This window comes from Leptonychotes weddellii, chromosome 5 (assembly GCF_054177405.1).
Source record: "Leptonychotes weddellii isolate Sample4059 chromosome 5, ASM5417740v2, whole genome shotgun sequence".
In the NCBI taxonomy this organism is placed as follows: Eukaryota; Metazoa; Chordata; class Mammalia; order Carnivora; family Phocidae; genus Leptonychotes; species Leptonychotes weddellii.
The window spans coordinates 153,815,012-153,838,554 of NC_138373.1; the positions used below are offsets into that span (position 1 = coordinate 153,815,012).

At 52.9% G+C, this 23,543-nt stretch overlaps 2 protein-coding genes across 2 annotated transcripts in view; one reads left to right on the forward strand and one right to left on the reverse strand.

The window, feature by feature from the left end:
* Positions 1–15,847, forward strand: part of LOC115940618 (uncharacterized) — a 23,890-nt gene extending 8,043 nt beyond the window's left edge. Inside the window, exons 2-10 of the mRNA XM_031027070.2 lie at positions 7,925–8,349; positions 9,767–9,805; positions 10,534–10,577; positions 11,033–11,109; positions 14,496–14,561; positions 14,669–14,704; positions 14,961–15,128; positions 15,386–15,428; positions 15,687–15,847. Coding sequence (XP_030882930.2) covers positions 9,774–9,805; positions 10,534–10,577; positions 11,033–11,109; positions 14,496–14,561; positions 14,669–14,704; positions 14,961–15,128; positions 15,386–15,428; positions 15,687–15,808 — 588 coding nt within the window. The 5' untranslated portion in view covers positions 7,925–8,349; positions 9,767–9,773 and the 3' untranslated portion in view covers positions 15,809–15,847. The remainder of the gene's footprint in view (positions 1–7,924; positions 8,350–9,766; positions 9,806–10,533; positions 10,578–11,032; positions 11,110–14,495; positions 14,562–14,668; positions 14,705–14,960; positions 15,129–15,385; positions 15,429–15,686) is intronic.
* Positions 15,799–22,048, reverse strand: LOC102744004 (cytochrome P450 2D15). The gene is given in 13 exon segments (XM_081819012.1): positions 15,799–17,564; positions 17,626–17,767; positions 18,206–18,307; positions 18,309–18,394; positions 18,617–18,758; positions 18,935–19,111; positions 19,516–19,575; positions 19,577–19,671; positions 19,739–19,897; positions 20,456–20,627; positions 21,325–21,385; positions 21,387–21,511; positions 21,959–22,048. Coding segments are annotated over 13 exon segments (1,590 nt in total). The 3' UTR covers positions 15,799–17,385.
* Positions 22,049–23,543: the final 1,495 nt, after the last annotated feature.

Below are 23,543 nucleotides of genomic sequence, written 5' to 3' on the forward strand. Positions count from 1 at the left end.
ATTTTATTTATTTATTTGACAGAGAGAGACACAGTGAGAGAGGGATCACAAGCAGGGGGAGTGGGAGAGGGAGAAGCAGACTTCCTGCTGAGCAGGGAGCCCGATGCGGGGCTCGATCCCAGGACCCTGGGATCATGACCTGAGCCGAAGGCAGACGCTTAAAGACTGAGCCACCCAGGCGCCCCGCAAACATATTCTTTTTAAAAGTATTTTGAGAGGGATGCCTGTGTGGTTCAGTTAGTTAAGCATCTGCCTTTGGCTCAGGTAATGATCTCGGGGTCCTGGGATCGAGCCCTGCATTGGGCTCCGTGCTCCACGGGGAGCCTGCTTCTCCCTCTCCCCCTCTCTGCCTGCCGCTCCCCCTGCTTGTGCACTTGCTCTCTCTGACAAATAAATAAAATCTTTAAAAAAATACTTTGATAGACTTTTTGAATGCTTTTTTTTTTTTTAATTTACTTGAGAGAGAGAATGAGAGAGAGAGAGAGAGACCACATGAGAGCGGGGAGGGTCAGAGGGAGACGCAGACTCCCTGGTTAGCAGGGAGCCTGATGCGGGACTCCATCCAGGGACTCCAGGATCATGACCTGAGCCAAAGGCAGTCGCCTAACCAACTGAGCCACCCAGGCGCCCTTGAATGCTTTTATTTATTCGTCTATGTGGGGTCATGAAAGCACATTGCCCGTCAGGCTGTACTTGTGGTTAGACTTTAGGGCACTGGGGCTCCCCATTCCTGCTGGGTGTTCGTTACCAGCCACCCAGCACTTCTCTGGCCAAGAATCCTCGAATGTGTTGCTCTCAGCTGGTGGTTGATACCTCTGTTTTTGTCTGCTTGCCACAGGTGGGGAGAGAGGAAGTCTGTCACATTTCTGCTTCACATGAGTCCCCCAGCCAGTTTTCCTGATTGGGTTCTGTCCTGCTCCCCAGACCTATCACTTTGATGAACAGTCAGAGACCCCCAGGGACCTTCCACCTTTCACGACGATGCTCTCTGCCTGTATTTAGTGCTTTCATGTCCTCTGCCAACCTCCTCCTTCCGCCTTCCATTATTGAGGGATTCCTTATAGCTTCTAGTGTACCAGGCATCACCTTTTGTTGTCCGGTGCTATTATGGATTTATTTTCAGATCTACATTCTTTTACCTCTGTGGTGTGAGGTAGGAGAGAGAGGCAGTGTGCAGGTGGCAGGCTGGTGTCTGGGCCCAGGGACCACTGAGAACCTTCCTATTGTCCTGACACTGAAAGCTGACTCGGCTCACATAGAATTCTTGAGTCACAGTCATTTCCCCTCAGAACTCTGTAGAACGTTACTCCACTCTCCGCTGGCAGTTAGTATTGCATGTGGCAATTCTGATACCATTCTGAGTCTTTGTTCTTTTTAGGTAATCTGGTTTTCCCCTCTGCCTTAATGTTTTCTTTTCTTTCTTTCCTTTTTTTTTAAGATTTTATTTATTTATTTATTTATTTATTTATTTATTTATTTTTTAAGATTTTATTTATTTATTTGACAGAGAGACACAGCAAGAGAGGGAACACAAGCAGGGGGAGTGGGAGAGGGAAAACAGGCTTCCCGCGAAGCAGGGAGCCCGATGTGGGGCTCGATCCCAGGACCCTGGGGTCATGACCTGAGCCGAAGGCAGACGCTTAACTACTGAGCCACCCAGGCGTCCCACTTTACTCTTTTTAAAACCAACTTTATTGATGTATAATTGGCATACAGCAAACTGTTGATATTGGTATTTGATAACATATACTTGTGAAACCATCATCACAATTAAGAGAATGAGCATATCTATCACCCGTAAAAGCTTCCTCGTGTGCCCTTGTAATCCCTGCACCCCATCTCTCCCTCTTTGGAGCTCCATCCCAGACAACCATTGATCTGCTTTCTGTCATGAAAATGTATTTGCATTTTGTAAAATTTTTTATAAATGGAATCATACAGTATGTATCCTTCTCTTGTTTTTTTTAAAGATTTTATTTATTTATTTGACAGAGACAGTGAGAGAGGGAACACAAGCAGGGGGAGTGGGAGAGGGAGAAGCCGGCTTCCCGCCGAGCAGGGAGTCCAATGTGGGGCTCGATCCCAGGACCCTGGGATCATGACCTGAGCCGAAGGCAGACGCTTAACGACTGAGCCACCCAGGTGCCCCATAAGTATCCTTCTTTTTGGGCTTCTTTCACTTAGCAAAACTATCTTGAGATTCATCCTTATTGTTATGGGGATCAGTGGTGCATTCCTTTTATTGCTGAGCACATTCCATTATATGGATAGGCTGCATTTTGTTTACTTAATCACCTGTTCATGGATATTTGGTTTGTTTCCACTTTGGAGCTATTACAAATAAAGTTGTTATGAATATTTGTGTACATGTCATTGTGTGGAATACGTTTCCTTTCTCAGGTAAATACCTAGAATGGGATGGCAGGTAACACAGCAGGTGTATGTTTTTATTTTTAAAGAAACTGCCAAACTCCCAGAACTAGTCATATCATTTTATATTCTTATCAGCAGTGGTTGAGAGTTTCAGTTATTCCATTTCTCGTCAACGGTCAGTCTTTCTAATTTGAGACAGTCTTTAGTAGGTATGCAGTGATATCTTATGGTTTTAATTTGCATTTTCTTTCCCTAGTGACCAGCGATATTGAGAGTCTTTCCATGTGCTTATTTACCATCTGTTTATCTTCTTTGGTGAAATATCTGTTTAAATCTTTTGCCCATTTTATTTTAGTTTTTTATTTAAGATTCTATTTATTTATTTGAGAGAGACAGAGTGAGAGAGAGAGAGTACGAACAGGGGGGAGGGGCAGAGGGAGAAGCAGAAGCCCAATAGGGGCCTCGATCCCAGGACCCCAAGATCATGACCTAAGCCGAAGTCAGACGCCCAACTGACTGAGCCACCCAGGTGCCCTATCTTTTGCCCATTTTAAAAATCATTTGTTTTCTTATTATTGAGTTTGAGAGTTCTTTGTATATTCTAGACAGATCTCTTAATTAGATATAGAATTTGCAAATATGTTCTCCTAGTCTGTGGCTTATCTTTCTATTCTCTCAATAGTATCTTTAGAAGATTCAAATTTTGATGAAGTCCAATATATATATCAGTTTTTTTCTATAATGGATCATGATTTTTGTGTTATATTGAGAAATCTTTGCTTAATCCGTGGTCACAAAGATTTTCTCCTATGTTCTCTTCTAGAAATTTTATGGTTTCAGGTTTTAGATTTAGGTCTATGATTAATTTTGAGTTATTTTTTGTACTGGGCATGAGATATGAATCAAAGTCCACTTTTCTCCATATGAATATGAAGTTTCTCTAGGACCATTTACTGAAAAGACTTTCCTCCAGAGAATTACATTTACACCTTTGTCTAAAATCGATTGACAGTATAAGGCTCTGCCTCTGGACTCTTCTGTTCCATCTCTCTTGACATCAACAATTTCATATTGTCTTGATTGCTGACCAACTTAGTTTTTTTTCAAAATTGTTTGGCTATTTTGGGTCCTTCACATTTCCATATGAACCTTAGATACAGCATATTGTTTTGTTTTGTTTTGTTTTTAAGATATTATTTATTTGAGAGAGAGAGAATTAGAGACAGAGAGCATGAGAGGGAGGAGGGTCAGAGGGAGAAGCAGACTCCCCGCTGAGCAGGGAGCCCGATGCGGGACTCGATCCCAGGACTCCAGGATCATGACCTGAGCCGAAGGCAGTCGCTTAACCAACTGAGCCACCCAGGCACCCCCAGCATATTGGTTTTAACAACTAAAAAAGTTTGCTGGAATTTTTACTACAATTACACTGAATTTATAGATCAATTTGAGGGTGGAGTTGACATTTTAACAATGTTGAATCCTCTGATCCATGACCGTGGTATATCTCTTCACTTATGTAGGTCTTCTTTAATTTCTCTCAGAAGTGTTTTGCCGTGTTTAGTGTACAGATCTTGCACACATCTTTTGTCAGATTTTTTTCCACACATTTCATATTTTTGATGCTATTAAAAATGGTGTATTAAAATATTTCAATTCCCAATTGTTCATTGCTATTATATAGAAATATAATTGACTTTCTAAATTTTTAAAGATTTTATTTATTTATTTGCCAGAGAGAGAGGGAGAGAGCACAAGCAGGGGGAGCGGCAGGCAGAGGGAGAATCAGACTCCCCGCTGAGCAAGGAGCCCGATGCGGGACTCGATCCCAGGATCCTGGGATCATGACCTGAGCCAGAGGCAGACGTTTAACCGACTGAGCTACCCAGGTGTCCCTGACTTTAAAAATTTTTAAATATACTTTATTTTTTAGGGTAGTTTTATGTTCACAGCAGATATAATTTATTTTTATATATTGATCTTGTATCCTTCATCCTTGCTAAACTATAGTAGCTTTTTGTATGATTCCATAGGATTTTATACACAATCATGTTTTCTGCAAAATAAAGACAGTTTTACTTCTTCCTTTCCAATCCAGCTGATTTTACTTCTCTTTCTCTGTCTCTCCTATTCTCTTTCTTTGTATGTTAAGCTTTGTAGCTCATTGAAAGGAGTGGTCATCTTTTATAATGGCTGATTGTGATTACAAAATTTGAAAAACATTATTTAATCCATGAGCAACATTATGATATATTTTCAAGTGAAAGGCTTTTGTCTCATTTGCAATTTGCCACAGAAATTGATGGAGAAAAATGTTATAGCTCTTTTATGAAATGGACACAAGTAGTATTATAAGATATATATTTTTGGTATATACATATAAATATGTATTTTTTGGTATATTATATATATATAATGCTGAATCATGCAGTAATAAGGCTCTGACTCTGGAGATCTGCTACTCAAAGTATAGAGTTTGACATCAGATTTTCAAATGTTTGGTTGATTGTTGGACTAGATTAGTCAGGGTGGGGAAGTTTGATGTTACGCTTTATTATTGACATCATTGCCCTTTTCAGGAGTATGGCAGGTTTACTAATGGTGAAAGGCGCAATTATTTCTGTCTTTTGACTGAGTTCATTGTCTAAAACCTCTAGTATATCATGTAGAAAGGACGAAGGCAGACATCCTTGCCCTATTCCTGAACTTAGGGGGAAAGCGTTCAGTATTTTACTACTGGGTGTATTGTTAGCACTAAGTTTTTCATTGCTGTCTTTCGTCAGGTTGAGGATGTTCCAAACTCCTCCTAGTTTGCTGGGAGGTTTTTTGGTTTTTTTTTTCCAGAACAGATGTTGATTTTATCAAATGTTTTTTTATGCATCTATTGAGACAATCATATGCTTTTTCTTTTTTAGTTTGTTAATATGGTGAATTATGTTGATTGATTTTGAATGTTGAAAAAACCTTGCATTCCTGAGGATAAACTCCTTTGGTATAGTGTATTATCCTTTTTTTTTTTTTTTAAGATTTTTATCTATTTATTTGACAGAGAGAGAGACAGCGAGAGAGGGAACAAGCAGGGGGAGTGGGAGAGGGAGAAGCAGGCTTCCCGCTGAGCAGGGAGCCCCATGCGGGGCTCGATCCCAGGACCCTGGGATCATGACCTGAGCCGAAGGCAGATGCTTAATGACTGAGCCACCCAGGCGCCCCAGTGTATTATCTTTTTTGTAAGTTGTTAGTTTCAAGTTAAGATTTTCTCTTTAAATATATTAAGATTTTATTTATTTACTTGAGAGAGAGCAAGAGCGAGAAAGCACAGAGGGAGAGGGAGAAGCAGACTCCCCGCTGAGCAGAGAGCCTGACATGGGGCTCAATCCCAGGACCCGGAGATCATGACCTGAGCCAAAGGCAGACACTCAACCGCCTGAGCCACCCAGGCGCCCCCAAGTTAAGATTTTTTTTTTAAAGATTTTATTTATTTATTTGACAGAGAGAGACACAGGGAGAGAGGGAAAATAAGCAGGGGAAGTGGGAGAGGGAGAAGCAGGCTCCCTGCTGACTCAGGGCTCAATCCCAAGACCCTGGGATCATGACCTGAGCCGAAGGCAGATGTTCAATGACTGAGCCACCCACACGCCCCAAGATTTTCTTAATAATATTTGCCTCTGTGTTTATGAGGGGTGTTGTCCTGTAGTTTTCTTGTGTTGTCTTTGTCTGGTTTTGATGTCAGATAATGCTGTCCTCATACAATAAGATGGAAAGTATTCTCTTCTCTTTTTCTGGAAGAGTGTGTAGAATTGGTATTATTTCTTCCTTAAAAGTTTGGTAGAATTTACGAGTGAAGCCATATGGATCTGGAGTTTTCTTTGTGGGAATGTTAAGTAAATTTAATGTCTCTAATAGATATTGTGTTATCAGGTTATGTATTTCTTCTTGCATGAGCTTTGGTATTTTGTGTCTTTTAAAGATTTTGTCCATTTCCTCTATATTGTCCAGTTTATTGGTATGGTGTGTTCATAATATTCCCTTATTACTGTTTTGGTATCTGTAGAATCTGCGTTGTTGTTACCTTCATCATTCTTGATATTGATCACTTGTATCTTATTTTTTTTCTGGTCTAGTCTATTTACAGAATTATACATTTTGTTGACCTCACAAAACCAGCTTTTGGTGTTACTGATTTTTATTCTATTGTTTTTCTCTATTCTTTTTCGATTATTTTCACTTTTTTTTTTTTTTTAAGATTTTATTTTATTATTTATTTGACAGAGAGAGACACAGTGAGAGAGGGAACACAAGCAGGGGGAGTGGGAGAGGGAGAAGCAGGCTTCCCGCAGAGCAGGGAGCCCGATGCGGGGCTCGATCCCAGGACCCTGGGACCATGACCTGAGCCGAAGGCAGACGCTTAACGACTGAGCCACCCAGGCGCCCCGATTATTTTCACTTTAATCTTTTTTATTTCAATTCTTGTGCTTACTTTGGGCTTTATTTGCTCTTCCATTTCCAGTTCCTTAAAGTAGAAAGTGAGGTAATTCATTTGACACATTTGTTATTTTCTAATACAGATATTTTTAGTGCTGTGATTTTTTTCTCTATGTACTGCTTTAACTGCATCCCACACATTTTGATATTTTTTCATTTTCATTCAGTTCAAAATACTTTCTAACTTTCTTTTAGATTTTTTATTTCACTCATATGTTATTTAAATGTATGTTGTTTAGTTTCTAAATATTTGGAGATTTTCCAGGGGTCTTTCTGTTACTCATTTCTAATTTAATTCCATTGTGGTCAAAGAACATACTTGAAATGACTTTTTTTTAAGGAGGCTCCGCACCCAACGTGGGGCTCAAACTCACAACCCTGATATCAAGAGTCAAATGCTCTACTGACCGAGTCAGGCAGGCGTCCCCTAGAAACAACTGTAATATTTAAAAATTTTTGAGGCTTGTTTTATGGTTGAGAATATGGTCTGTCTTGGTAAATACTTCATGTATATATGAAACTAAGCATTCCTCAGTTTTAAACATCCATACTTTTGTAATTTTTTTTTAGATTTTCTTTTTTGAGAGAGTACGTGTGCGACCTTGGAGAAGGGCAGAAGGGGAGGGAGAGGGAGAATTTCGAGCAGACTCCGTGCTGAGCACAGAGCCCCACACAGGGCTTGATCTCAAGACCCTGAGATTATGAGCTGAGCCGAAACCAAGAGTCAGACACCTAACTGACTGAGCTACCCAGATGCCCCCATAGTTTTGTAATTATTATTTAGTTACATTCATAGTAATTTGGGGAGGGTGCAGGTTATCGTCTTGAATCGGAAGATGCCTATTTGATGTCTTCAAGCTGCTCAAAGGCAGGCTCTGTGTCCTGTTTGCCTTTCTATCCCTTTAACATTTCTCCTGGCCCCAAATGGAAGCTCAGCAGACCCTGGTTGAATGGATGGATGACACTCAAAAGTGGTTAAGCTGTGTTCTTGTTTTTGCCTCAGAAAATATCCCTATTGTGCTATGTGACAAGACGGATTCTCACACACCCTTATGTCTTTGTATCCCTGCAGGACTTTGCACGTCGCTGAGCACACCGAAGGTGCTCGAGCAGCACTGGGGACACGGAATGGAACGAGAGAGATGGCTGCAGAGGCACTGCAGAGGCTGGTGGGGACGGGAGGCCTTGCTGAGGCACCTGACGAACTGCTCTGGCCACAGCTGGAGGGGCTGTCCTGTCACAAAGCCCCCTGAGACATGATGTCACACACAGACACCACTCTCCTTGAAAAAGGGAGGGGCTGGGCCCTGGGCTCCCAGACTTAGCTGGGCTCCGGTGCCCTTCTAGGCTCGGTCCTAGAGCCGGACGGGGGGCGAGGAGGACGCTGCCTGGACTCTGATACGGTCAGAGGGAGCTCTGCAAATCGCCGACACCATCGAGGTTGGCAGCTTTGGCAAGCCAGGCTCGAAGGCTGTCCTCAGTAAAGCACCCAAGCAGGTGAAAATTGTCTCTACAGCTCTTGGCTTCCCCTTGCCTCATCCCTTCCTGCCTGGCATTCCCCTTCTCCCCCGCTTCTTCTCGCCCTCGCGACCCATTTACTCTCCTCTCCTCCTCCAGACCGCCTCTCAGAAAAAGCCTGATAACTTTGCTCACACCAAGTTATAAAAGACCAAAAAGCTTCCTGGTGAATACACTGCGGGCGGGTTTCTCAGAGAAGGTGCTCTGGAGAAGGGAGGCACGCAGGGCCCTGCGGAGAGGTGAAGTGAGCCAAGCCTGGAAACGGCCCACGGGGCTTGGGGGCTCAGAGCGCACTGGTGACCTGGGCGGGAGAGGTGTTGGAGGTTTGCAGGGCCGGGAACAGATGGAGGCAGCTGAGGGGTGAGCGGAGGCCGAGAGGAGGGAAGACACCCAGGGCAGACAGCTGGTGGGCTGGGGTGGAGGATAGGGGGCCATTACAACGGTCACTGGGGAAGGGGTCTGGTTCAAGGGAGAAGGCCTTCTTTTAATGGAAGAGATGAGTGCGTGTGAAATGCTGATTAGGAGCCAGAAGGGAAGGAAAGGCTAAATATACCAGTGAGCGAGGGGCCCCCAAACACCCAGGCGGGGAGACCAGATGGAAGGGAGCACAGAGCAGGGCAGCCGCATCCCTGAGGAGGGAGCAGAGAATGGGTGGGTTTGGCAGCAGAGAGTCGAGGAACTCCCGTCTGGGGACACCTGAGTTCTCTGCTGAGAGTGGGGCAGGCAAAGTGGGGGTGCAGGGTTAAAGGGAGATTCTGAACTTGTCCCTGGGGAGACTAGGGAGCTCCCTTGGGAAGCAGAGGCTCCCCAGGCCACGATGGGTCCAGCTCACATCGGAGACCTTGACTTTACCATGGCCTTGGTTTGTATGGAGTTCAACCATGCTGGTGGGATTTCAGATAGAGAGGATCTTTTTGAGGAGGCCAAGGATCTCCCCTAGGACTCCCTAAATTACAAGAGATAATAATAATGATTAAAAACTACCAACACTTTCAAATATTTCCTGTTACACGGCGTTTCTGAAATAACTAGCCACCTACGTCTGGGGTCATTTTACACCAAACGTTCAATAGAGTGATACTTTTTTCCTTAATCCTATCCCAACCCCTTTCCCCATCCTGATTCTCTGAGAACTACCTTTCCAGCTCTGAGGGCATTGAAACCAGCTTTTGTTTGGGACTCTGAGGTCTTGGGAGAAATTCCTGAGCATTTCCCAAGCTCCCAGTGCTAGCCCAGTCCCTCCTAAATTTGGCCCCGGCTGAGCCCTGCGGGTGGAGGTCCTGGCCTTTCCCCGACCGCCTCTGGCCCCTCACACTCCCCATAAGCCACCTGGTAAAGGAACACGGGATCCGGGGCCTGCCTGATGCATTGACTGTTGACCATCTTTTCTTCTTAGACTGAAAATGGTGTTTGGACTGGGCGGCCAGAGAGAGAGGTAAAGTTTAGGTGGGCCCTGCCACAGTGCCTCGAGTGACCAGGACGGGGAACCCCCACTTGGGTCTAAGAGGAAGGGAAAATAGGGTTCTCTGCTCCCCTTTCCTTGACTGTTCCAGTATCTCTGGGACTCAGGGTTGGGGTGGAAGGCCTGGTCCTGGCAGGCGGGAACTGCCTGTGTGTGTGTGCGCGTGCATGTGTGTGAGTGTTTGTGTGTGCACGTGCACGCACACACTGGGAGCCACCGTCCCTGCAGCGTCAAGATGCTCTGCTTGTGGCAAGGGAGGGGTCCCAGAAGAGGTGGATGAGTCACGGGGATATAATTTCTGATCGGGATTGTGGGATCTGTCAGTCCAGAGTAGGGGGGCCTTGGAGGACCTCTGCGGGAAGAGCAGATCCAGCGTTGAGTGCCCAACCACGGCCGGGTCCTTGCTTTCCAGCTGAGAAGGCAGGGTGGACCCAGGGAGATAAGTGCAAAAGGAAAGGAGAAGGGAGTGTGTTCTAGGCTCCGAGTCTGGCTCTCAATGTAGGCGGAGGCCCCGAGCCTGGCCCGCCGGACAGTGGGGAGCCCCTGCGAGCCCGGTACAGCTGAGGGATTTATTCACTCACAGTGTGGGACATGCGCTGGCAGAGTTGGTCCTGGGGCTTGGAGTGGGAGGAACCTGGTCCCCACCCGCAGTGAGGACACGAGACGCCCCAGCCTTACCCTCAACTCCGCTTTCCTTCCAGGCTCTACAAGCCCCTGTATGTAGCACACCTCTTCATTCTTGCAGGTAAGGGCCTGGGCGCTGGGGCCATGGCAGGAGCCGGGGGGCTGGTTCTCACTTCGGGGCTGTCCCACTCTCCGGCTGCCTGCCCCCCGGCTCCCAGGGCCTGGTGATGCTGCTCAGAGGCAAGGCTGCCCTTCTGTCCCTTTCCTTCCTTGGTACCTTCCTAGTGAAATGGATTTGAACCCATGTTTGATTCGAAAACCCATCCCCCCCCCCCCACCGAAAACCCACGAACCAAAACCCACACAACCTCATGTCCTATAGCAGTGATCTTCAACGTTGGCCTGCACACCTGTAATTGAAAAATTAGTATCCTCTCATAATTTTAATACCTGACGTCTTTCATTACCAGTTTAGTTTAAAAGGATACGATTTCTGGTGCATTGCAAATACTGACATTGTAAGGTAATTGTATCGCTCTTAAACGTTTTAATTAGTCTTTCTTCACCCACCTGCAGGCGTGGTGTACTACTATTTTCAGGGCTCTGTGGGGAAGCCAGCCCCTGACGATGAGATTGCTGAGGGACCCTCACAGGTAGGCACTGTGCAGCCCTCGAGGCCAGGGTGGTCTCGCTGTAGCCTGAGTAGAGGTCATGCTCCTTGGCCTCAATTGTTACCCAGCTGTGTGTGTGCGTGCGTGTGTGCGAATGTGAGGGCTCTGCAGAAGTTCGCTGTGCTTCTGGCAAAGTGTCCAAACAGAGGCTCCACCCCTCCGGGGCTGGCTGTGTAATCACCTCGGGGCTCTGTGGCCACGGCGCCCACAAACCAAAAGGAACAGATGATCCCTCATTCATGTGAGTAGCTCTGGAATGTGGTTCAGCGCTCACATGTGGATGAGGCGGTGGTGAGCAGGACGCCTGCCTGGGGTTGCATACTCTCCTCGATGTCCCAGATCCAAGAACCTAGGGCAGAAGCCCCTGCTCCCAGCCCTGGGTGGCTGCTGGACCCCCACCAAGGGCCCCATGCTGGACTACGTGCCATCTGCTCGGTCGTAGTAAACCTCACAGCCGCCCAGCCGCTCGCACTTTATGTAGATGGGAAACAGGCCCATAGGCGGACAGTGACTGGATCCAGGCCGCCCACGTTGACAGGACAGAACCACATCCCTGATCTCCGGAGGCCTCCCGCTCTCTGAACAGTGCCGTTGGGAAGAGGGGATTCCCATAGAGACAAGGCTGTCTGCAGCCCAGAAGCACTGAGAAGGATGCGCTACACCTTTTGGGGCTGACCGTTAAGCCCCTAAGAGGGCCCATGTTGGCAGATGCCTTGGAGACCACGGAGCCCAACTTTGCTTCCTTTCTTTGTTGCTGTTGTTGTGGTTTAAAGTAACTGATCACATTTCCACTTAAAAAAAAAAAAGTTTTATCGTCATCAAAGATAGGCATGTACGTAGTTTGATGCTTCAAAGTTTTAAGACCTGAAACCAACAAATGGCTTCCTTGTGCCCCACCCACGATCCCCGCACCCCAGGATGGGAATCTTCCCAGCCTCTGACCTTTCCAGCTGGAACCTTTGATTTTTCCATGTTTCTAAATAGTAAGCTTATCCTGCTTTGTCTTGATTTTTCAGATTTAAACATTAGCCAGTGAATTCCTACAGTGGAAGCTGAGGTTTTAGCTCTCGGAACAACTGTCGATTTACTGCCCGCCGACACACACTTCACCTCCCTCCAGCTTCCAGTATAGTTACAGCCGTGTTTTCTGAGTAATGACATTTTCAATCGTTAAAATCTTTTAAATAACATTGTTGCTGATTTTTCTATCATTTTGGCTTTTAAGTCCCCCTCCGCTGCAGTGGGCTCATTTTCGGCAGCCGGGTAACCCCCACCACAAAAACAGAGCAGCTCCATCCCTTCAAAAAATTGCTCCAGACTCACGTGCAGTCAGCCCTTCCCCCACCCCCGGCATCCAGTGAAGAGTTTTCTGTTCCTATAGTCTGGCCTTTTTGAGATTGCCCTGTAAGTGGAGACATCCTGCCTGTCGTCTGGTTTCTCACCAAGTTTGGTGCGCCCGAGGCCGCTCTGGGCGCATGCGCAGCAGCAGCTCATTCCTTCTTGCTGAGCAGGTGTCCTTCATGGGGATGCACTGCAGTTCGTCTGCTCAGCACCTAAGAGATATTTGGGTGTTTCTAGTTGGGGGACAATTTCAAATAAAGCCGCTGTGGGGCGCCTGGATGGCTCAGTCGGTTAAGCGTCTGACTCTCGGTTTCCGCTCAGGTTATGATCTCGGGGTCCTGGGATGCAGCCCCCGCATCTGGGCTCCTCAATTGGTGGGCAGTCTGCTTGAGATTCTCTCTCCCTCTGCCCCTCCCCCATTCGTGCTTTCTCTCTCTAAAATAAATAAAATCTTTTTTAAAAATCCCACTATAAATATGTATAAGTTTTGTGTCAACATAGGTTTTCCTTTCCCTTTGGTCACCACCGGCAGCAGGGCTGGTGGGTCATGTGGTCGGCGTCCATGTAGTTTGGTCGGAGACTGTGACTTTCCGAGTGGCGAAGGCGAGCTTCCGGTGGTTCCACATCGGCTCCTGCGCTGGCCATTGGTTTTGGCCATGCGGGGCGTGTCTGTCATAGTTTCTGTTAGACCAGTGTGGAGGGCTTACATTTGGAAACTGTGAGAACAGTATTCTTAGCTGAGTCACCTCGTGTACCTGGTTACTATTCTTGGCGTGTGATTTTGGTTTTGCCTCTTTTCTCTGTTAGTTTTCTCTTTACCTACAATTAATTTACCCAGGCTCTATGCCAAAAAATACCAATCTCCTTGCAGTACATTTAGACAAGTTAGGTGCTTTATCTGATGGTTTTTGCAGAGCCATATCTCAGGGAGCCCTCCCTCCTGCTGTCCCCACACGGACAGGATGTCCTCGAGGTTCGCTGCTCAGCTGTCCTGGGACCTCCCTTTCTCGTCGCTCTGGGGAGCCCCTGTCTGTCACTCCTTTATTTTGATGGAACACAACCTCTAGGGGAACCTCTGCTTCCTGAGGGTAGCTTGAGATATTCCATGTTTGAAACAGTCTTAATTCATATTCGACTAAGAGTTTGGGTAGGTATAGAATTCTAGACTAGAAATATTTTTCTCATAGATTTTGAAGATCCTCATGGTCTTCTGGCTTCAAAGACTTTCAAAGAAAAGTCGGAGGAAAGTTGAATTCCTAGAACAGAATTTTTTCTTTTTTTTTTTTTTTTTTTAAAGATTTTATTTATTTTTTAGAGAGCGAGCGAGAGGGAAACAGCATGAGAGGGGAGAGGGTCAGAGGGAGAAGCAGGCTCCCCGCTGAGCCGGGAGCCCGACGTGGGACTCGATCCCAGGACCCCGGGATCATGACCTGAGCCGAAGGCAGACGCTTAACCATCTGAGCCACCCAGGCGCCCGAACAGAATTTTTTCTTTGTATTTCTGGAAGTTTTTGGGTTCCTTGTCCTCAGTGTTTTGAGATTTACTGATGACAAAATCTGGGGTGAATCTCTATCATCCATTGTCCTGGACACTTGGTGATTCCTTCTCTTCTGCAAACTCATGTCCCTTATCATGTCTTGATAAAACAGGGCCGTATCTATCTGGTATCTCTCCCTGCCACCTCAGTCTGTTGTCTGTTCCCTGTCTCAGAAAGATCTATGAGTTATCTGTGGGAGCTCCTGATCTCTTCTCTCTGTTCTTTCTGGGAAAAAAATTTTTTTAACTTTACCTCCTACACTTCGATTGGATTTCTCATTCCCATTATTCTATCATATTTTTGTTTTCAAGAATTAAGAGGTTTTTTCAACATATTCTGTTTTATTCTTGTTTCACAAATGCCAGGTTTTAACTTTCTCAAGACAGGTAGTTCTTAGGTGTCTGTCTTAGGTCACTGTCACTGACAGTGAATTAGTGAATTAGTGTGTCACCTCAGCCTTCCCTCCCTCCGCTCTCTCCTTGTCGTGCAGCTCATAGGGGAGACCTTGAGGCCGGTGTGGGGGCCAATGGATAAGTGCTACCCTGTGACCACTCAGGTAGGTAAGGGCTGGGGACCCCACTTCCCCTGGAGTGGGCACCCTGGGCAGGTACAGTGAGAGGACGGCCCCTCCCAGCTGGAAGTCACTTCTGTTTCCCTCTGTAGAGACGCAGAGTCAAGATCGGGAAGAAGCAAGCCAAGGTAAGTGAGGCTCGCTTCTGTCAGAGCTCCATGTGACGCAGAGACAGCCCAGCTCGTGGCAGGGGAGTCCCAGGGATGGTGGCAGGGCCCCCCCCTTTCTCCTCCCTCCCCCGGGAAACTTGCAACTCGCTGAGAAGGGAAGGCCTTCCTTGGGAAAACGAAGAACGATACACAGTGCAGGTGTGGAGACGGGCCAGGAGGATGAGGGCTCTGCGGGCCTTTCTGCCCACGTCCGCCCTCCCGCCTCTCCCTGCAGGCCATGGCCCCCAAGGCAACGGGAGGACTGAGCGGTGCTGCCCCCAAGGAGGAGACTGAGCTCCGGTCTCAGCAGGAGGGGGAGGTGAGGCCCCCAGGGGCGGAAGCCGCCGGCCCCGCTGTGAAGGAGGTGGCTGAGGAAGAGGCAGCAGGGACCCCAGGCTGGGAGGTGAGGATCATCCCCAGCACCTCTAGGGTTCCCAGTGCTACTGGGAAGCCCCAGAGCACTGCGGGGGGAGGAGGGCAGTGTTGGGGGGCATGGGGCACCCGCAAGGACACTGGGCCAAACTGCTGTCCCGGTGGCGCAAGGAGCCCTGTGGGGCGGAGAGTGGGCCGGACCCTGCCTCCCCCGCCCGCCACCGCCGCCTGCCTGGCTGGGTAATGTGACTGTCGTGTGTCACCACCGTGCCCCGTCTTTCTTCCCAGGAGAACACGAAGGTCCAAAAGGAGGTGGCGGTACACCCTTCCGGTAAGACAGCACAGCCCGCCCCTGGGGGGCTTACGGATGGCGCAGCCTCTCGCGGGCCCTGGGCCGGGGGGCGGGGGGAAGGAGCCCAGGTAGCCAGGCGCCCCGTCCTCCCCGAATGTCTCCGCCGCCTCCTGCTTCCTTCCTGGTGGGCAGACCCTTGAGGCGAGCGTTTGGTCAGCGCCGGCCTGTTCCCCCCCGCCCTGGGGAAGGGTCCTCCCTGCAAGGGACCCACAGGGCTTGCCTGTCTGTGCTTTGCAGAGGCCTCTGCGGTGGGGAGCAAGGACGAGAGGCCTGGGGGCTGGGTCCCCCGGCTCCTGAGGAAGCTCTGGCTGCACTGGGTCCCAGCCGCTGACATGCCAAAGACGCAGAACCACAAATGACCGAAGAGCCAATAAACCCAGAGACTTGCTGCTTCTGCAGACCCAGCTGCTTCCTTTCAGGGGCTTCGTCGAAACTCAGGGGGGCCCCGTCCACACTCTCTGCCCTGACAAGCTGCGCCTGAGCCCCGCCACAGCAGCTGGTACTCTGGAGAGGCCCCCCGACCCCATGCTGAGGGGCAGAGCGAGTTCCCCGAATGCGGAGAGCTGGGAAGCTCCATGTTGTGAGCGCATTTAGAAGGTGCTGGTGGGACCTCTGTCAGGGATGCTCTTGGGTCTGGGCTGGAGGGGTGTCCTCTGGCAAAAGAGACCTGGGGGAGTGAGGCGCCTCTGACCTGTCTCTGGTCCCCATACTGTTCCTTAAATGCACCAGGGGGTCTAAGACCTGGCTAAGCGGGTGCTGCCCAGCTGCTCAGTCCAGAACCAGCCAATTGTGGGCGTGGGCACAGGGGAGGACAGCGGTCCTGCTCTCGGCCAGGGCTCCAGGCTAACAGGGTCACGGCCCCAGAAGTCAGAGCAGGACCGCCGGCCCCAGCAGCCATCTGGTGCAACCATCTCACTGGCTGAGGGGGAAACAGAAGCCCAGGGCAGGGAGGAACCGGCCCAGGGCCACACAGTATCCCGGCAGAGCAAGGGTGAAAGCCAGGGTGTCCTCCTCCAAAGTCTCCACGTGGCCGCCTCCTCCTCTGGCCATTCCACTGTCACATGGGTCCAAGGCTGGCCCCTGTCCCGAGGGTAACCTGGGGCCCACAGGTCTCACTGCCTTCCCCTGGTCAAGTCTCCTAGAGCCCAGCTTGACCCAGCCACTCAGAGGACTGTGCCCTAGGTTGGAGCCCTGATGAGTGGCCTCCTCCTACTCTAGCCTGGCCGTGAGTGGCAACTTCTAGGCAGGCGCCTGAACACAGGCATCCCTGAGGGGCTGGGGAAGGGGTCCCACCTAGCTTGGGATGACTGACTTAGGAGGTGGCTCACTCCTGGACTGCCAAAGGCTTCCCAGGGAAAGTTCTGGCACCTGTGGACTGAGCCCTGGGTGTTAACCTGGCACATCCCCTCATGGCCATCCCTGAAGTCCCTACCTTTGGGGGAGTCGTAGATGCAGTGGGACAGAAGAGCTGGTGGTGCTGGCGAAGCTGCTGGCCCGTGGGGTGGGGTGGGGTGCGTGGCGTTGGACCTGAGATGTGGGTGTCCAGGCTGAGTGGGGCCTGCCCCCCCCACCAGGGTCCGGCTGAGCGCTCTCAGCCCCTTGTTCTAGCTCTGCCTGCCATGGGCCAGGACCTAAGTACAGACATTGGCACTAACCCAAGTCGCCAGTATTGGGTCCCTGTGGGTGACTAGGGGTAAGCTGTGATCTTCTGACCCTCACTATCCCCATCTCTCAAATGGGATCAAATGCAAAGTAAGGATGGCTCAGGCAGGGGTAGGGGCTGGCCCTGGGGAGGCTGCTAAGGCCCCATCACGGCCAGGGGCTGCTCAGGGGGCCCTGAGGGGACTCAGAAGCCAGGATGGAGCCACCCAACTGGTTGACTGGCCCATCAGGCCCCTGCTGAGGAGCTGGTGGGGCAGGGGGATGCTTCCTCCCTCTAGCGAGGCACAGCACGGAGCTGGGAGGGGGCTGGGGTCACCAGGAAGGAGAAGACCCTGTGGTCGCTGGGCCGGGGCTGTCCGGTAGGCACGGAGAAGCTGAAGCGCTGCAGGAAGCAGGTGAAGAAGAGGAAGAGCTCCATGCGGGCCAGGGGCTCCCCAAGGCAGATGCGGCGGCCTGGGGGGGGGGTCCGGGGGTGCGCCTCAGGAGGGGCCAGCGAGTTGGGCACCCCAGGCACCTGCGGAGAAGGGCACGAAGGCCTCCTGCTTGACGAATCGGCCCTGGGCATCCAGGAAGTGCTCGGGGTGGAAACGGAAGGCCTTCTTCCAGACCTTCTCGTCCTTCAGCACTGACGATAGGTTGGTGATAAGTCTTGTCCCCTGGCAGGAGATGCCTGGCATGAGTGGGGTCCAGGCTACAGGACGCCCAGACCCCCGCCGCCGAACATCTATGGGCGCACACTCTGCCTGGCACACACCCAGCCTCATCCAAGTAACACCTCAGCCCGAGAAGCTTCTCGGCACCCTCTGTCCGCACGGCGGGGCCGAGTGCCTCACCACCCATGGGCACCCACGCTGCCACCCACCCCTGCGCACGGGCTCCTTCAACACCTTGTGGCAGATTTCAGTTTGTCCTCCCCAGGGACTGGGGCTCTGAAGGGCTGGCCCTGCTGATGCTCGCCGCCCCCCCGGCCCCCGGGGTAGCCGGCGCCTGCAGAAACGCGGACTGGGGGCCCGGGCCCTCCCGGGCATTAGCCGTGCCGGGGCTGCCAGGTCGGAGGTGGTGTGCACACGGGTGAGGGAGGCCCGCAGACCTACCTTGGGGACGGGGAAGCCCTGCACTTCAGGGTCTCGGGACATCATATGAAGCAAGCCCAGTGGGATGATGTCCCCAAAACGCTGCACCTCATGGACCACGGCCAATGGTGAAGGGCATGCGGGTCTGGTCCCCCATCTCTGGTCCCTGCACCCGCCCTATCACCTCATCTATCTCCTGTTGGACACATCCTGGACAGACAGGCATCCCCACAGTGGTCAGAACCCAGGAGTCTGGGCTCCGACCTCTGCCTGACTCCTGTAGGGGGCTTTGCCCACGTGGAGGCAGCTCTTACCTCCGAGCTAGGGCCCAGCCTCTGCTCGGAGCTTCTGGGGGCCAAATCAAGCTCAAGGGGCCCCAGCCTGTCCCTCTCCTCCCTCATCCATCCCACCCGGCCCCCAGGGTGGGCTCACACTGCACGTCCGGGTGCAGGATCATGAGCAGGAGGGCCCAGGTCAGCGTGGCTGAGGTGGACACCATCCCAGCAGCGAAAAGGTCAGATGTCACCATGCCCAGGTTCTCATCATTGAAGCTGCTCTCGGGGCTCCCCTTGGCCTGGGCCATGCCGAGAGAGAGGGTGAGCTCTGGGGCAGAGGGAAGGAGCCCCCAAATGGCCTCCCACCCCCGCATCCATCAGTAATCACTGATCACTGGCTGATATACGGGCCCCACCATCCTGGGCCTTGATTCATGGGGCCTTCAACCCACAACCATTGTCCCTGACACCTCACCTTTTCCACCTCATCCAGGAAGGCATCAGTCAGGTCTCAGGGTGGCTGGGTTGGGTCCCGGGTCATCCTGTGTTCCTGTATTAGCTCATCTATTAGGATCATGAGGGTCTTCTGTGCTGAGAAGACCTTGTTGGCCAGTCCCGGGATGCGCAAGAGCATGGGGATGGAGTTCAGGATCTGTGTGGACCACAGATGAGGGACCTTCCTGTGCTCGCGTGTTCGTCTTGATCAGTCAGGTCCCGCGGCCTCCAGAGTGTCCCCACCATTGACATGGTTCCTCCCTAAGTTCGTCCTTGATCCTCCTTCCTGGCCCGGGGACCAGAAGGATAAATCTAAAATCTAGATCTCATGGGCTCTGGTGGCTTCCAATGAAGGAGGTGCTAAGATTCCTTAGCCGTCTCCCTGGGTCCGCCTCTGCCATCTCCCTCGTTTGGGATTTCCCCACCTCCACGCCTCCCGTCTCGGAACGCCTTTTCTCCCCCGCCCCTCTCCCCACCCCCTCCTCCGGGAGGCCCATTTTAGCGCGAGGCCTCCTCCCCGGAGCTCGCTCCGCAGGGCTCCGTGGCGCCTCGGCCCCGCACCTCGCGCAGGAAGCCCTGGTCCTCCTCCACTCCCGCCTGCAGTCGTTCCAGCAGCTTGAGGAAGGGGCCGGTCGTCGTACTCGAAGCGGCGCCCGTAGGTGAGGGCGGAGATCACGTTGCTCACCGCTTTATCCACGCGGGCGCCGGGGCTGAAGGCTCGCCTCCATCACCTCTTCCCGGGCCCCTCCATCCATCCCTGTCCCCGGGGTCCCTCAGCCGCAACTCTCACCAGCATGGTCGGCGAAGGCCTCACAGAGGCCCGACGCCTCCTCGGTCGCCCACTGCTCCAGTGACTTCTTGCCCGGGCCGAAGTTGCGCAGGGTGGACACGGAGGAGCGCCGCGGCTCGCGCCACTCGCGCGGGTAGCGCGCCAGAATCACACCTGGGGGCGGGGCTCTGGCGTGTCCGCCCCGCCCCTGCCCCGTTCACAGTCCCGCCCCCTGTGATACAGGCCCGGCCCCCTGCCCGCCCATACCAACCTTGCTCCCCACCCCCACTAAAGCGCGCCCACTTTGACACCCACTTCCCGCTGGGCACACGTCGCTCTGCCTGCCCGCTTTGCTCGCCAGCCGGAGGCAGGTGCTGGCCCCAGTCCGCTCTGCCCACCTTGACTCCTTCTCAGTCAGGGAAAGTCCTGGCCCGCCCCCTGCCTCGCCCACACGAATTCCGTCCTCCTCATTCCCGCCCACCCTGGACATCCTGTCCCTGCTCCCGCGAGCCCTGGGCCCACCCCGTCTTGGGCAGGCCCCGCCCTCATCCTCCCGCGTCCCACTCAGGCGCTTGGCACCAACTCCTTCCTCCACCTGGAGCCCCTCCAAACTTGCTACCTCTTCCCTGCACTGCACGTCCACGATCCTGCCCCCGCGTGGGCCTGCCGGAGCTTGAGTCACTGCTGGCCCAGTCCCGGCCAGGCCTCGGTCTGCCCCCATCCTCCGCTTGCCTTGGGAGGGCGGCCGGAAACCGGGGGGCTCATAGACCCGCATAGGCGGCCGGTGGGCTGTGTCCTCGCTGTGGTACACCAGTGCCTCGCGCACGGCGTCCAGGCCACTGAGCACGACCACGGGCGTCCAGACCAGCTGCAGGCTGAACACGTTCCCGAAGCCGCGCCGCAGCTGCAGGCGAAGGGTCGAGGGCGTTCGTCAAGCCGGGTGCCCACCAGGCTGCGGGCCTCAGTCTCATGGCGCCAGGCTTGGGGCACCCCTGGGCCACCAGCAGCACTGGGGTGCAAGGGCGAGATCGGCCTCCTGACCGTGGGGGTCACATTCTCTCTGGAGGAGGGGCTGACGCTGGATCACACCTCTCAGCTATGACTTTGCAAAGGTCACCAAAATTGTCACTAGGCCAAGTTAGGATAGATAGGTGATAGAAACTCAAGTTCATAGAGGTGAGCACTGAGGCCCAAAGACCCACAGCGGCAAAAGAGTTGAACCTGTCACTCTACCTATCTCAGCCTCGGTTTCCTGATTTAAATGGGGCTCATGTCCAGATTCCTTACCCCATTCTCAAGACCTTTCCTCCTGATGTCATCAGAAGGGACCCAGGTCACGTAATTTAAGTGCTATGCAACTGGATCTCAAATCCACTGCCAAGTCCGCACTCCACTCCGGGCCTTTGCTCTCGCTGACCTTTGTTTGGAAAACCCAAAGTGTCCTTCAGGCCCTGCACAAAGGCCCTCCCGCAGTTAGCCCTGCAAACCTGCCTCTTCTCAGCCCAGCTCCTTGCACAGCCTTGTGGCTTCACCCACCAGCCGCTGTCTGCTGCCAGGTGGGGTCCCCAGGATCTCTGCTGCCACCCCCCTACCTTCGTTACCTGGTCAAAGTAGCAGAGTGTGTTCTGGAAGTCCATCTGCAGCAGGTTGCCCCGCAGGGGCAGCCCAGCATCCGCGCCTCTGCATCAGGTCCACCAGGAGCAGGAAGATGGCCACGGCCACGGCCAGGGACCCCAGCGTATCCCCAGTCAGCAGCCCCAAGGCTGCCTCCGCGCCCCCTGGACTCCTCTGGCACACGGGTGTCCCTCACCACACCAGGGCCCTAGGACCAGCCAGAAAGGGGGCTCTCACCACACTCGGGGAGCTCATCCAGCCTGGCCCCGCTTTCTAAAGGGAGCCGAGACCGGCCTTTGCCCTCTGCCCCGAGTCAACATGTCAGGGCGACTGTGCTGCCAGAGGTGCAGGGAGGGGCCGGGCAAGGTCAGGTGCAGGGATGACGCCAAGAGTCCTGTCCCTCCTGGCCTCTCCGGGTGCCTACCCAGGGTAGTGGGGTGGGGGTAGGGGAGAGATGATGAAGCCCCCCCTTCAGCCGGACTCTCCAGCTCTGCTACAGGCTCCGAGGAAAAGCCAGGGGTCACTGGACTTGGTCCTGCCACCCACCCGTCACATTGGGTCACACCCTGTAGTGTGGTCCCAGCCTTGGCCCCAGAACACATCCGTGCCCGATCACGTTACCTGCCTCCTCCCAAGTGGTTTTCGCCTCCCGAGTTTGTTACTGGCACTTGCCCAGTACTGTAGGGAGGTCGCAATGATCAGAGGGACCATGTGCAGGGGGAGGGGGCAGCGTGGAAATGAAGTTCTCAGCGTCCCCTTCCTTCACCCCAGTTCACTCCACACACACAGAACCCCACAATCACCAACCGCTCACACATTCACAGACACTACCTACGTGCTCACATACTGACAATCACAGGCATTTACACACCCACAAGACCATGCACACACCACTTACACACACACACACACACTCGGACGCTGGAGGTGCTCTGTGCTGGGTGCTGGGCTAAGTACGGCAACCCAGTGGGAGGACCATGGTGAGTCCTGCTCCAACGTGCTCATGGCCCAGAGGAGGCATGGGGAGCCAGAGAGCGGCCAGGCCCGGTCAGCAGTGTGGGGACCGCCTTCAGGGCCATGGGGACATTGCCCCCAGGCTGGGACAGGACGTGCCAGGAACACTTCATGGGGGACCTTGGCTGGCTTGAACCACAAGCCAAGGTGACCTGGCAGCAGGGCCAAAGCCCCACTGCAAGGCCTCGTACCCGGTGGGTGTGGGGGCAGTGCGAGGGGGCTCTGCAGGTCGGGCTGAGGACTAGACTGTGGGAAACCGGGGTCTCGGGGCTTCCAGGAGGCAGGGAGCCCACTTTGGAGGCCACTCAACAGACCAGGAGGGCGAGACCCAAGGGCACGCTGGGGCCTCTTATCTGCCTCAGCTGAGTGTCCCGGAGAGCAGCACAAAGCGGGCAGGACGGCCCAAGCGTGCTGTCACCCGCTGGCCCTGGAAACACTGCCTTTATCTGCCTGTCATTTTGGTTGCCTTCCCCAAGTGGTCGCCTTAATGGCGTCATGAAGGGCAGCGGCCTCCCCGTCCTAGGGGCCCGCTGTCCAGGATCGGGTGGCCGTGAGGAAACCGGCCGTCATGAGGCCTGTGGCCTTTTGCCATCACTGGGCAATTGCAGCTTCGTGGTCCCCAAGCACCGAGGAGAAGGAATCTCAGGTCACGTCAGGAGGTCAAAGTCCTAGAGCGGCATCAGGGGCCATTCCAAACGCACGCTCGGAGTTACGTCTACACTGTTTGAAAGTGAACTTCTCCAAGGGCCAGCACGTTACTGAGATTGATTTAGAAACACTCTGCCCCCCCCCACCGCCGTAGGGGTGGGGGGGTGAAGCTGCTCTGGTGAAGCTGGGGTAAGCGTGAGCGCTCCCGGGGGCCCTCCGGGTCAGGGGTGTTCAGCGCAGGGGAGGGTTTTCTGTCGGGCAGGGACGCCAGCAACACGGGGACTGGGAAGTGCCGGCCCGGGGCCCCCCACGCGATGCAGAGCGCAGTCCTGGGCGGGGGCTCTAGAAAGTGGGTAGGGAGCCTGGGCACCCAGCGAGGGTGGCATTTCGCTCGCCTTGCCCCCGCCCCCTCCCCGAGGCACGGCCCGCCCGTGGGGGAAGCCCCCCCAGTTCCCACTCCTTCCTGCGGGCAGAAAGGAAAAGCGGACCCCCGCATCCAGCTTGCCAGGGGCAGCAGGCAGGTGGGGGCGGTGTTTTAAGGGTA